Source organism: Vidua chalybeata, chromosome 5 (assembly GCF_026979565.1).
Source record: "Vidua chalybeata isolate OUT-0048 chromosome 5, bVidCha1 merged haplotype, whole genome shotgun sequence".
Classification (NCBI taxonomy): Eukaryota; Metazoa; Chordata; class Aves; order Passeriformes; family Viduidae; genus Vidua; species Vidua chalybeata.
Genome location: NC_071534.1, coordinates 7,685,477 through 7,700,544, shown reverse-complemented (window position 1 = coordinate 7,700,544; position 15,068 = coordinate 7,685,477). Strand labels below are relative to the sequence as shown.

At 39.2% G+C, this 15,068-nt stretch overlaps 1 protein-coding gene across 3 annotated transcripts in view; it reads left to right on the top strand.

The window, feature by feature from the left end:
- The window catches only part of PHF21B (PHD finger protein 21B), a 161,635-nt gene that overhangs the window by 129,464 nt on the left and 17,103 nt on the right, over positions 1-15,068 (top strand). For all 3 annotated transcript variants that reach the window (XM_053942964.1, XM_053942962.1, XM_053942961.1), the window contains 3 exons: positions 3,695-4,045; positions 5,775-5,897; positions 10,845-10,896. In XM_053942964.1, the coding sequence (XP_053798939.1) occupies positions 3,695-4,045; positions 5,775-5,897; positions 10,845-10,896 (526 nt within the window). The remainder of the gene's footprint in view (positions 1-3,694; positions 4,046-5,774; positions 5,898-10,844; positions 10,897-15,068) is intronic.

The window sequence follows — 15,068 nt, the reverse complement described above, 5'->3', positions numbered from 1 at the left end:
GTGCTACTTTCAGTAGAAAATTACTTTTTGATACTGTGTGTGTGCAGTGCAGTCCCTGTCCTGCCCTAGTTTTATTCTACCTCTTCTTCAGTGATTGCCAGCTTCCAAACTTTTGCTAGTGCCACTGTCCCCCTTTCATTTCCCAAATTTAAGCTACAGTTTTGACATGAGGGAAAGGAATTTACGCTGCCTTTTTCCTTCTTTTTTTTTTATCTTCTTCCTAGCTGATACCATTTATCACCACAAATAACTGTAGCAGTTTGGGATTTTAGGTGACACTCTGCCAAAGGTCTTTCATGTAGTTGTTTATTAAATGTTTACGCTTAGTGTTTATATTCTGAGGGGAACATTCATTGGTGTTGGAGCACAAGGGGCTTCTACGTTTGCTTTCTGTTTTGGATTCACACTTGCCAGGTCCTTGAAATAAATCTTATTTTCACTTTAAATTATTGTAACTTTAACTCAGGAGTACCTGAAACTTTTGTTTCTGTAGTCAACCCTTTTTATTGTTCTGTAATTGCAAATAAATATGGTCTCCCAAGGTTAGGTAAACTTGGCAGGGAGTTTTCAGAGGCTTAGTCCATGAAAACAGCTATCCCTCTTCTGTATCACATGGTGGCAGAAAGTGCTCAACATATGCTCTGTGATGTACCAGTTTGGTACGTCCTATCAGATAATTTCAGTATGCAGCACTTTATAAAGAATTTAGTATTTTGGAAAATTAAGTTTGTTTAATTATCTGTGCAGGAAGAGCTTATTTTACAGCGAATATGTGTTCATCCATAACTTGCAGGATGTGTATTATGGGTGTGTGTAGGATTCACTGAGGTATTACATCATGCAGTAGAAAAGATAATTATATAGCTGGGATGTATATAGACATTTAGTTTTAATCATACTTTTGTTTAAATATAGAAATGCATTTAAGAGTGACAGATACAGTAGATCCTGGTAGACTACATGACAGTTTTTGGCTAGAGAAAATCCTGAACTGATGGGTTTAAACCAGTGCTTTGTGCACTACTTTTGAAAATAAGACCATTAACTAATCATGGATATGAAGCTAATTACAGAGTCCTCCCTAAAACTATTTGGCCAAGGTCTGGTATCTTAACTAAACCAGTCAGATAATTGTTACACAAAGTGATTGCATAAAGAAAATTAGCAAAGAACCCTTCAGTTACAGTCAGGGTATTTTGGCTATGGTTCGTTGGAGTTCTGTGTAGTTTTGCATCATTTCACAGCAGGTCTCTGAGGCTTTCCCGAAGTTGTGAGCTGAACACAGTGGCTTCTGCACGAGTCTGCAGACCTTGGGCAAACCTCCTCTTCACCTTTCCACCTACCATGACTGCTAGAAATGTGAATGTCCCAAGCAGGACTGTGCCTCTGATACTAGTTTTGCACTGCTCATGGGTGTAGGGAGCTGTTGCGGTCCGCGGTGGTGGTGGACACAAGGACACAACCTTCCCCAAGAGTGTCTTGTGCCAACGGGCAGGAGCCATGGGAGCACCAGCACACAGACAGACACACAGACAGACAGACAGACAGACACACACACACACAGACACACAGACAGACACAGACACACACAGACATGCACAGACACAAACAGAAAGACACACACGCAGACACACAGACAGACACACAGACACACACACAGACACAGACACACAGACACACACACAAACACAGACACACACACAGACAGACAGACATACATACAGACACACACACACAGACACACTCACAGACAGACACAGACAGACACACACACAGACACACACACAGACACAGACAGACAGACACACACACACAGACACATAGACAGACACACAGACACACAGACACACACAGACACACGGACAGACACATAGACAGACACACAGACAGACAGACAGACACAGACACACACACACACACACACATGCAGCAGCTCAGCACTGAAGACACGGGAGGATCCAGGCATGGAGTTCCAACGTGCTTTATTTCAGGCAACGCTGAAGAGGTCCAGGGGCCAAAGACGGGGAACGAAGGAGGGTCGAGGGTATAAATACCAGGAAAGGGGATGGAGAAGAGCGTCAGGGATCTAATGAACCTAGGGCTCAAGGGTAGTACACAGGGAAGGGATTAATAGGGAATGCCAGGGTGGATAGGTGGGGTTATACAAACCAATGGGAAGACAGGGAAGGGAGAACTTATCAGAACATGATAATTTAAGAGTAAAAGGGGTAGGGAAGGCCAACGAGCCAATGGCAGGGACAGAACTGGGACAAATTAACATAGTGCTGCAGAGCACCATGGGGGAAGCTTCTTCCCTCACTCTGAGCTGTGAGGAATGCCCAGAGCCTAAGATGTGTCTCTCCAGTGCATCACAACAGTGATGCCCTTCTTCGGTAGGATCAGAGGCTTCCACAGGGGTCCTACTGCTATTCAAAGGAGGAGTTATCGAGACACAAAGAGCTCGAAACATGTGTTACTGCCTTTAATATTTGCTGTGGGGACAAAAGGGAATGGTTCCTTCTTGACACAATAGAGGATGATGGCCAGCCTTGAGAGATGGTTTTCTGCACACCAGTAAATCCCTGTATTTTCATTAAACTGCTTATTTAGGCTCAGGATTGAAGTTGGGACCATTTGAAGGGCTCCTGTAGACTCCAGCACAGGTGACACGGGCAGCTGTTTCCCCTGTTTGTCTGTTAGAACTTGTCATTTTGTTTCACAGTATGGAAGGTGCAAGAAGTGACAGGACTAAATAAGCGCAGAGGGAACTGACTGTTTTATCAGGCTGTGTTAACGAATAAGCTGGGAATGAAGCTAACTCCATGTGAAGCATTTTAAATTATTTATTTTCAATCCTGGAACTGTACTTAACATGTTGTTAAGGCAGAGCCATGTTGAGTGGGTGATGTTAATTACACCACTGGAAACACATCACATTAGCTGAAAACAATTGATTGCTGCTATCATTCATGGCACTGGGTACAGCCCCAGCTGTTGCAAAGCAGGGCAAAGTGTCCTCTTCTATTCATGGAAGTTCCTCTTGCATCCACCCACAGCTGTAAGTTAGCTCTTTAATTACTGCAACAAGATATGATGTTTGGTGGTTGTGGGTTTCTTGTATCCCTCTCTTTATTTTATTTATTTTTTGTGAGTTAAGTGATTTGTGTGACTGATCTCCTCTCCATTTGACATGGCATGTCTTAAACATATGAGGATGTTCATTGACCAATCCACCAGTACAACAGCATATACTTTATGACCTGTAAATGCTTCCCACAACTTAAAGATTCAGCTCCCGCTCCTTAATTCATAGCAAAAGTGTCGTGTCTTTCAGAATAGGAGATTTTTGCATCTGGGTTTTCCATTCTTTGCCAAGGCTTTGGCTTATGCATCCCTACTGAAAACTGGATGTGACTTGACTAGCATTTGTATGGATGGCTAATCAAAATAAGGATTTGACTTTCTTCTCACTTATTGTTTAGCATTGCAGTGAGTTAAGAACTTCAAAATGACCCAGTTGAGAAGAGCTGGGAATGTATCTACAAGGAAATGAATGGTTGGCTACTTGCAGTTGCTACAGTCTGTTTTTCTAGATGCTCCTGGTCCATGGTGAATGCAATTAGAGATTCTACTGGGAGAACACGTGTGCAGAGTTTGTTCACATGCCTAATAACACCTGACTCTCTGTTTGTAGGTTAGGCCAAAGACCCTGATTCCAGACAGCCTCCCAATCTCCCCGTGCAGAGACCAACCTTCCAAGCAGCCTCCCACCTTCCAGAAGGCAACCATAGTGAGCATCAAAAACCCCAGCCCTGCCCTCCCAACTGCCAACAACACCGTCAGCCATGTACAGACACACAACAGCCCGTCACAAAGCGTCACCGAGCCTGCAGCTCTCTCGTCCCCTCTGAGTGGTGCTGGTGTGGCCTATGCCATCATTTCCACCTCCCCCAGCAATGCAGCTCCCATCAGCACCAGCGCCGCTGTCTCAGTGGTCAACGACAGCATTAAAGTGCAGCCGCTTCTCATCAGTGCCGACAGCAAGGTGAGTTCCTTGGGGAGCAAATGCAGGAACTGTGCTGCAGGCACGAGCAGAATATTGCCCTGGGAGTGCACAGCCCCTGTGCAGTGTTGTCAGTGGTTCTCAAAGAAAATAATCAGAAAGCAATGGGAAAATTCTTACACGGACACATATAAGCTAGCAGAGTTTTATCTGTGTACAAGCCGGTTTTTTACTGGGAACAAAGGACATCATTATGTAGACTGATACTAACAGGACTGTATGAACTTCTCTTTCCTTAAGCCAATCCTCACTAATAAAATCCCTGATTTTATTACAGGCTCAGATTTCCTATGGACTCTCTCTTCAATGATACAGTGATACTCAATTTATTGACTGACCCCAGGGAATACATAAAATAATCAGAGATTCCCTTCTGCTCTTTCAGGGGAAGACCAAATGAAATGAGAGCTCAGGATTTCAGAACTGAGCAGGAGATGAATCAGTAAAAAGAAAAAATTCAAGCTATGAATTACTTTTTTCGTCTTTGTACTGCTTTTCAGCATTGGAATGCAAGAGCTTCACCACTCGTATACCAGAGACAGATTCCATACAGGCTGCTAATGTACCAAGCAGACATTCACTGTAATTTACTACTGGGATCCTGCTACTTTTGGTCTTATTGCCAGCACAAGTTCTCATACAGCACTAAAAAAATATATAGGATGTAGGATGACTTTTGAGGTAAATAAAAGCAGACATCTCTTCCCCATTTCTTTGACATAAATTATTTTTCTCTCACTTAAAATGGCAGCTGGCTCAGAAAACCAACCCTTTTGATGCTCTTGAATCTTCTAGAGTGACTAAGTTGAGATAATGTATCTAACAGTTAAACAACATTAATTGAAAATTAGCAACGAAGTAGATTGGAAAAGGCCTAGTGTTCAAATGTAATAATCTTTATTTAGAAGGCAGTAGTCCTTGGGAAGTCCTTTTGAAGCTTCCACAGTCCTTTTGATTATAGGTATGAAGTCATATATGTAGTTCTGTGGGCAGAAATGCATTCCTTTTCATTTAATAGCTTCTAGATAATGTGACCTACACCATGTAAATCTTCATGTGGTAATTTAAATATAAGCAGCTGGATATACTACCATAAATGTGTGAATGAGATCTGTGTCGTAATTCCTATAGTTTCTAAACATGACCTAAATTTAATTTTAAAAACATATAGTTTGTTTAGTTTACAGAAAACTGGACATCCACTGCTTATAACATGTAAAGGCTGAGGACTGAGGTCTGGTCTCAGTTGCATGAGGAGTACTTTCTTTCCCATTCCCATGTACTTTGAAAAAACACTGCTACGACTGAGATCAGACTGGGTTTGAAAGTTTAGTAATCCCATCTCTTCTACTTGTACACAAAATAAAATCAAAGGAAAGACCCTAAAATCACTAACACAAGTGCTAAAGCATGGTTTCTCAGCCACCTGCACAAGTCCTCTAAGTAGAAAGTGTCCTAATTTTCAGAGGCACTGATCAAGTGACTTAGGCTGTAGCAGGTTCATAATGCACCAATAAGAATTAATTTTTAGAAACTTAAGTATGGATTTAGGACCTTAACCTAGGTATCCTGTTGTTTTATGCTTTTGACTTGTGACTTACATTTCTTATTTGTAGGGTATCATGTAACTCTTCAAAGAGGACTCAAAGGTTTCAGGCAGAAAAATCCAGTTTCATATAGTGAATTCTCTTATTTGTACATTGCCTTTTAGGTTATCATTATTCAACCTCAAGTCCAAACCCAGACAGAAAGTAAACTGGAGACAAAGAAATCTCCTGAAGAGTCAGCTCAGGGACTGCCTGCTACCAAAAAGAAAAAGGAGGAAAATCCAGAGGTGATTTTTTTTTTTTAATTTTTAATAAATGAACTACAATATGGTTAAATTATGGGGGCCAAGTCTAAACATTCTTCTCTGTGCATATGGAATTACTTTATTTGTGCTTATGGGTCTGCCAGCTGTTCATCTCTCAATCTCTGCAATCAGGGTAATTTCTCTGCCAGCGAGTGCCCTGACAAATTTGGTTTGCACCATTCAAACCTTCCACTGTCACAAAATGTAAGACTTGGAGGTCTCATAATACCTGAAGGTCTCATAATAATCTAGGCACCCTATGGCTGTAGCTGGATTTCTTGTGAAAGGTGTATACAAGCTTAAGATATTTTATGTTATCAAACATATAGCATAAGATTTAGAGGCTGCCTATGAGGTGGAATTAACATTTCTTTAGTAAGCTGAGATTTTAACATCTTCTTTGTAATGAATCTTGCAATTTTTAGATTGCATTAATGGTTTCCTGCATTTGCTGTGTACATGTCTTCCCGTATGTGCACAGATTCTAGTCTGAAATACATTAAAATCCTTTAAATTGAATAAGAGAGTAGAAAGCAGGTAATGAGACTAAATCTCTTTTGGAAATTATAATTTTGATTTAAACTAGAAATATAAACTGCAACTCTTTGCAGAAATGGGGTCTTTCTAACAGACATTTTGTGTTTTGACTGGATATGTTCATATTATATTAGGTGTAATTTTAGGGCAGTTTGAGAAGTTATACAGACTGAATCTACTTCTTTTGTGGAAATGCTCAGCTCCTATGAAATCTTAAACCTCACTAGTCTAATGCATGTGTAGCACAAAAGCATCCTTGGAGCTGTAGTTTAGGAGGATTATTACAATATAAATTATGTTACTTGAGGCATGAGTGTGGTCAATTTTTTCACCATTTTAGGAGGTTCATATGGTTAAAGAAGTATTAAGGATAAGTATTTTAGCCCAAAATATCACAGCTCTATGTAGAAGCTCTGCAAAACTATGCTTGGGAAACCTCCCAAGTTTAAAATCTGACCCTTATATGAATATTCATTACCACGGAATGATGGGACTGTAGAGTCCTGTTTTGTTTAGGCAGGTATTTCCAAAGACTTCTTTATTTTGTAGCACCTTATGGGCAGAAAGACCAGTAGGCCCTGCTTAGAAACAGAATGCTAGGAAAAAACATCAATTTTTTTTTTTGCCTGTATCTTATCCCCATGGAAAAAAAATGAATAAAAGCCTTCAGAGAGATGCAGGAGGAGGCAGTTGGACTGGGCACACTTTTGTTATGGTATTCAAAAATGTAAGATTTTCATTACATTGCTAACTAGAATAACTCAATGACCTTTTTCTAACCACAGACACTGTTCCTACCCTGTTTACTGGAGGTCTCAAAAACCTCAATTTTCTGGGTAGGGTGCTGAGACTGTGCCCTAAACTATGACAGTTCTTTTCATAGATTTGTTGCACAGACATAAATAGGTCTCAAGTTAATTTCTTTTGTCCTTGGAAAGTAAACTTTAGGTGATTATCATGTATTTATGCAATTAGTGTAATTAGAACTAGCATCATAATTAGTATAAATACATGTAATGACATAAATAGAACATGTAATTACAAAATGAAATGCTTTTATGAATACCTTTGTTTTGCTTCATGAAAAGACATATTGTGTATTTCTAAAAGCACTCATGGCTTATAAGCAGATGATTAAATTTAAAGCAAAAACAGCATGGTGTTTTTAAAAAGAAAATAGGCACTCAAGGCACTTTTCACTTTTATTTATCTTCAAAGCCAAAAACTGAGGCAGGAACTCCAGTATGGCTCTGTACGGAACTCAGTTGGGAAAGACTGGGATTTAACAAATTACACTGACAATTTGAGATGAGCTAACTAGAAATAACCAGACTTACCAGTAACCAGGAATCCCACGTGTAGTTACTGCGTGTACCTGAACAAAAGAGAAGAGTGAGGATAATTCCTGTCCTTAGCTCCCAGCTTGGTAATTCTGCTGGTAAGCCCTGAAGCTGATCGTGGACTGAGGAGGAGGAGGTCCCATCAGTGGGGTGCAGCTGGGGATGGAGAGCAATGGTGATGGATCCAGTGATGGGCCTTCTCCCACCAGGATGACTTCTGTAAAGATATGGAAAAATTACAAAAGGGAGCTGCTCCTCCGGGGAGAAAATACCCTGGGCATTGTTTTTTTTATGGGTTTTTTGTTCATTTATTTGGGGGGGTTTTGTTTGGGGCTGGTGGAGGGTTAATATTTTCTTTTTTCTTGAAGAGACTGTTCTGTTCAACACAGAGAGAAACAGAACTCTGCCAAAACAGTTTTGATCATTTAAAAATTCATATTAGCAAACTATCTGGCAACATTTTAATTCTAAAATGTTTTTATCTAAAAGAAAAATTACTGCCATAAATGCTGGTTATTTAGTTACTGGTGTTCTAATTCTTCCTAAGCACAAGAGAGACACATGGCAATTGTGAACTAAATGCTGGTATTAAGCCTGGATTGAAAATCTGGAGAAAATGAAGTCTTGGTTTTGCAACTTCCTGTACAGAGGACAAACAATAGACCCTGTGGTATTTGAAATGAAATGAAAAGAAAGTTTTGCAGTGGAAGTCAGATTTTGAGTTGAATCCAATGAGCTGCAGGGGTGTGAAATAGCAAAACCCACAAAAACAAATAGGCTGTTAATATAATATGCTTGTTCAAAAGAATACAGCTTGTACTGGGATTTTTTTAAAAGGAACCATCTTTCAAGTCCCTGTAAAAGCTAACGCTTCCTGTGTTTATTCATGAGATAATTATCAAGTCCACTTGTGATGGTTCTTCATATTTTAAGCAAATATGTTACATTTAGTTAGATACATATTCAAACAATTTCAGCATGAAGAGAGGACATTGTTTAGCAAACATTCCAGTACACAAATTTCAGGTGAAGCATCAGAAAATGTGTGCTTTCTGTACAGTTTAATGTTGGGGTAATGCAAGAATTCTGCACTCCATTGAGAAAACACATATTAACCACTCCAGCTTCCTAGTTCTATCCCTAAATATTGTTATTACTTTTGCTCACAGTGCTGAGAAGTATCCTGCCACCATTACTTTTTAATGGGGCTGAGGTGAAGCTTGTAATCCTACTCAGTTGAATAATTTTCTTCTCAGATGTGCACAGTGGATCAAATATTCATCTTTTCCTTCAGGTGTGGGGCCCCCACTGTGCCTGGCTGGTGTTTTAGGCATGTAAGGAGTGAATATCAAGGTCTGACTTGCAAATGAACACGTGTGTGTAATTACCACAGATATGGAAGGCAGAAATACAGTGTGAATATATCTAAATTGCCAGTGAGGAAATTCTACACCATCTTTTAATCTACCTGGAGAGTAGGAATCTCTTGAGGTTGTGGAAAGGAAGTGTTCCTATCTTATGTGGGTGTTAGTTCACCTGTTTGACAAAGGTATTTTCACAGATGCATGAGTAGTAGAGATGTCCAATCCTAACCCTCTGATTCTGATCAACCCACCCAATAGTTAGATCTTTTCATCTACAAAATGAGGATGATTTTGCTTTCACAATTTCACTAAGTGAAAGTCTGAATTGAAGTGGAAATTGTAGTTCTGGTGACTTACTAATTGATTTTATCCTGAACTGAAACGAAATGTTGAATCATCAGGCTTTTCACAAAACAAGAAGGTCAGACTAATTTTGACTTGGAAGTGTTGAAATGTGTTCTCCTGACACTCTTTGAATGAAACAATGTTTTGACCTTCTACTGCTTAAACACTATGTTTTAATTGGACCTAAACCTAAACATTTTATTTGACATATGATAATTGCATCTTCCTATGGTCTTTGTACACTTCCTCAGACTTGGACTGTGGGCTTTGCTTGCTTGGATTTCCCAAGAGCTTGAGTTTCATAGTCAGATTGTCTCTCCTGTGGAATTGAATCTCATGAAAATCCAACAAGATTGTTCAGCACAGCAGAAAGAGGAGGCCCCCAAAGTCCCACAAGTACCACAAATATGACTGAAAAACAAAGAGTTCAGTTCAGTCTGGACTTGGAACAACACAGTGTAATTTCAGTTTTCATCAAAAACATGCAATAAAAACTTCAGCAAAACCTTTCTGCAAGGAAAAATTTTCCAGTGAGAAATCACTGACAGAAAATTTAGAATCTGCTCTATTACTTGTCCTATCACTGCATCAGCATGTATTGAAGATTTTTTGGTATGAAGATATGTTTTGTGCATATATAGTTTAGAAGAGTTGTAAGTAATATTTTAGATGAGATTCTAAGGTGCAAAATGAGTTCACCAGTCTCAGTGGGAGATGTTTGTTCACTTCCCATTGAGGAAAAATATTGGATCAGTGTATGTCTTTACAATCCATACACATGATGTTATTTTTAAAACTTGAGAAGAGAAATTTCTGGGAGTTTTTTTGGTTGGTTGGTTTGGTTGGTTTTTGTTTTTTGGTTTTTTTTTAATGGGAGGAGACTTTCAATATGCTTCTGATGTCTTGTTTAGTGTTGTACAGTTCATACTTGTTTCACTTCATACAGCTTGCTCATATCCAATAAAAGCAGTGTGTCATGTCCAGATTGTAAAAAATAATACAAAATTACTTCACTAAAGAATTTAGTAACAATCCAGCTAGCAATGTGAAATTGAACTGATTGAATTGACTGAATATTGGTCATGTGCTGTGTAAGATCAGTAGTCATTTAGCATTGACTTCAGACATCTTTGAACTGCTTGAGTTTATATAGTCATACAAGGAGAACCAGGCATATCTCAAGCAAATCTTCAGTTAAAGTTCTTTACATTACTATGCATTCAAATAAGATATATTTCTAAAAGACTTTTACTGGGTTTATTCTGTCATTGCTAATTTTATTTATTTATTTTCTTACCATGATCATTAGAGTAGAAAATCTAATGCGTTTATTTTTTCCTTAGAAAATTGCCTTCATGGTAGCACTAGGACTGGTTACAACAGAACATTTGGAAGGTAAGGTGGCGTATGTTGATTTACAGTTCAGTTTTTGAGTGAAATCTTTTCTGTTGGTTTCTCTGCCAGAGCACATTATTGAGGATTGTGTTCAGATGGCTTTTGAATCTCTCCAGAGAAGGAGATTCCACAGCCTCCCTGGGCAGTCTGTTCAGTGTTCTGTTACCCTTCTGGAAAAGAAGTTCCTCATGTTCAGGATGAACTTCCCGGGCATCAGTTTCTGCACATTTCCTCTTGTCCCGTTGCTGGGCGCTATGGAGCACAGCCCAGTCCATGCTCTCATCCCTGCCTGCAGATATTTATGCACATCAACAAGATTCCCTCTCAGTTTTTCCTTCTCTCATTCTCAGAAGGGCAGACAACTGAAAAAATGAAAATTAAAAAATGAGATGAAAGGTTACCTTTGCACAGTTGTGACTTTCAGTCTCACAGTAGTGGGTGACCTTACTTAGCTGTGCCTCCCACTCCATGGCAATGCTCAAGGGGCATGAGGACTGGACCTGCAGCCAGCCACCAGCTTGGCACAGGCTGGTATTTGGACCCACTCAGTCATCATGGTCCTTTAAAAGATGTTAAGACCTGGAAGAAACCGGGAAACAAAAATCTTGCAAAGGCTCTGAGCACCACTGATCTTGCTGATGGATCTGTGAGGTTCAAAGATGTTTGCCCAGATATGCAGCAAGTGCCCTCTGCTCTCTCCCATGTGAGACGGACTTTCAGTTTTTGAGTTGACTGTCTGTCACCTCTAGAATTCCACAGAATAATATGTAAAATAGTGCTGAAAATCTGGCATTTGTTTCATAAGATTTTACTTACTTAAGACTACTTCTCACAAAGAATTCCTTACCTCCATTTTCTCCACTTAGCCAAAAAACTTAACAAACTTCCCATCAAATCCTGTATTTGCATGAGAGCATCTAGCATGTCTTCTCAGGATCATGAATATGACTTCAAACAAATATTGCACATAAGCTAAAATCAGCATCACATCCTTTTCAGTTTCTTTGTCCAACCTTCCAAAAATAGCTTGCAAAAGTTAGCAGATTTGTATCTTTCTTTGCCTCAGCTTTGTTGTTCTGAAATTATAGATGGGGGTGGGGGGGAAGAGTTTGTTTAGCAAATATTTCAGTGGTGTGAGACAAGTTGGGGTGGCAGAATAGTTCTCATGGACAGAGATGGTGCAGGTATTTTGAAGAAAAGACCTGCACCCTGATGGTTTTAGTTACAAGCTCATAAGTTGGTGTGATTCTACCAGTAAAAGGAGAGAAAACTGGTATCTGTGTCAGCTGACAGTGATTCTTTATCATAAGAAGTGTTAATGGCAATTGATATTTATCACTATGGACCATAGTAAACAAAACACTTAGGAATTTCCAGTGCACTGAGTTTAAGTTTTATGTGCTTTAGACTTAGGAGCATGCTTAGCTACCTCACTGTCTCAAGGTATCTACCATTTTTAGCTTGATTTCTTTTTTCTAAGATTTTCAGTTCTTTGGTTTTAAGACAAGTTGTGAATTGGTGATAAAATACATCTGAATTGTAATGTCTCCTCAGTATATACAGGAAGTTTCCTGTGGGTCTTGATTTCATTTTTCCGTGTTTTTCCTCTTTAAATCTGCAGTTTAAAAATAATTTAACATCCCAGTGACTAAGAATTTGAAAGCAGTTTAAAGAAATTTTAAGCCTTCATAATTTTTAATCCCTTAATGGTCACGGATTGAAATGGAAATCAAAAAAGCTACAACAATTTGGGGAGAAGATTTATAATCCAAAAAGTCCAAATGATGATTGGTTCTTGTTTTCTTTGTCTAAGGAAAACAGGACAACATTTGAAGTTATGCGGAAGTGCAAATTATGCTTACAACAGAGAGGACTTAATTTTGAATAATTCTATATGCTTTGATTTTATTGGAACTAATAAATTGTTTGTGTGGATTTATTGCTTACGTTCAAAATGCGAAGCAGTGCTCTTCTCTGTTCTACACCAAGTGTGGAGATGCTCATTTTAAACCAAGCTGCTACAACACTCACCATGCAGAATCAATTCTTGAAGACAAATTCACTTTTTATATTTCTACTAGCATTAAATAAATGGTTCCAACCAAGAGCTATTTACTACGGAAAGGGTATTTCTTCATCAGAATTGGTGATTACAGCTGTCAAAGATTTCCATATAGCTTTCACATGCTAAAGGTTATTATTTTACTGTGTCATATTTACAGTTATCAGTCATTGCTATTTATCAGGAAACAGTGGTCATTACACAGTTCAGTTTATTTTAAAACTTTTAATTATTTCTCAATTTCACGTTTTTGGAATGTAACTCTATCAAGATTGGATCATTAAAATCTTACTCATTTAGTATCTCTAATTCACAGTGTTACAGTTTTTCTAATTTTATTCATTAATTTTCTGATGAAGGGCTGTGATCCACTTCTATGTGTATTTCTCTATCCACCTGGAAGCCTTTTCACCTGACCTCCACCCAAGCATTCCCTGCCTGGGAAAAGAGCTCTGTTCTGCAGAGCCTGAGTGTGAGACATCTTTACCAGTAAATGAACACAGCTGCTTCCACAAAGTGACAGTCTGCAAGGTACAGCTTTCCCTGAAGATAAATTGCCATCACAGGCTTCAGAGAATGACCATGCAGAATGTTTATTTGTGAAGGCAGCAGCTCAGTGGAGTTTGGCCTCCAACATAAAGCTATCTTTAAATTCATTAATCTTTGTCAAATGTATTACAGTTTAATTTTTCCTGTTTGGTTTCTATTTTTTTAATTGACAAGCTAAGAAATAAGATAGCTCAATTCTGTGATGCAGTGCATGGTTGTAACATACTGAATCTCCTTCTCTAGGCTATTACAAACACCTTTTAGCATTACAATTTTGTAAAATAATAAAGGTAGAAAGCACAACTTTTAAAGAAGGACCTTTAGTTCAGGTCATTCTAAGAAAGCATATCTTCGTCGACCTAGATTACTGAAATATTTATGATTTCATCAATCGAAACAAATTTAATTTAACTTTATTGCATCCTCTTCTGAAAAGTTTGCAATACTTTTTTAGCAGAAGTAACAAGTAACAAAAGATAGCACATCAGTGTATGCCTTTGCTCTGTCTAGGTGTAATTATTGATAGAACCACTCTTCATGTACATAGATGCATGGTATTTTTGTTTCCATAAAGAAAGTGCTCTCCCTCCCTTCTGGCTGCATAGGGTATTGTACATCTCAAGATGTTTCCATTCATTTCTCTCTCTCTCTCTCTCTTCATTTCCATCTATTCCCCCTGCTATTGCTTTTCGTCCCAGCCAGCTCTTATCTCTGTACCATAGCAATGCCTCTTCCAAAGCTGCATTCCAAGTATCTGCCATATGTGTGATTCAGACTCCACCAGATATTTTCTGTTGCCTTGGTGAGAGCATGTACCAAAGACATTTTATCTTGGGACCAAGAAGGACAGAGATCAACAGACCCATCACTGTACTTTTATGAGCTGCTTGTCTCAGTTACATACAAAGAAAACTGCTGCAGTGAATTCTTTGTTTCTTTTTCTGGGCCATTGAAAGTCCCAATCTTGTATCCCTGTGACCACTTCTGGAAGACCAAGCCTGCCCTAGCTCCAGTTTTTTCTCTGCACTGCCATGGCAGTGCTGAGATGCTGCAAGCCCTGAATTCACTGATAAGGGTCCTGAGCCTGGCTGCAAGAGCCACAGCTCCAGCTCACACTGCTGAGACCAAAGAAAAGAGTCAGCCAAGGGCCACTTCCTGTTTTATTGCCGCACTGAGGTTTCTCAGGTGTGACATCTCTGTTACCATTGGGCCTTGAGTGCGTTCTGCTTGGAAGAACTGACACTGACATCAAGAACAACATCAGTCTTTTGTGGCTTTGAGAGGCCACTGGATCTGCATGGAGCACTCACCCTGCTGCTGAAGCACGATTCCCTTTAGATGCTTTCAAAGAGCCTGGGAGCTTGGGATGGATGTTTCAGCATAGACACTTGAGCATTTCATAGGAAATATTTTCACAGAACTGTTTCCCAGACAAGATCCTGTGTTTTGGAGTCTGCATAGTGTGAATTATGTTAATGTGATGTTACAGTGGTAACAGCTGAGGCATTTATCTCACATCTTAGTGCAGCTTCAGACCACACATTTCTTGGTGGTGAGATTC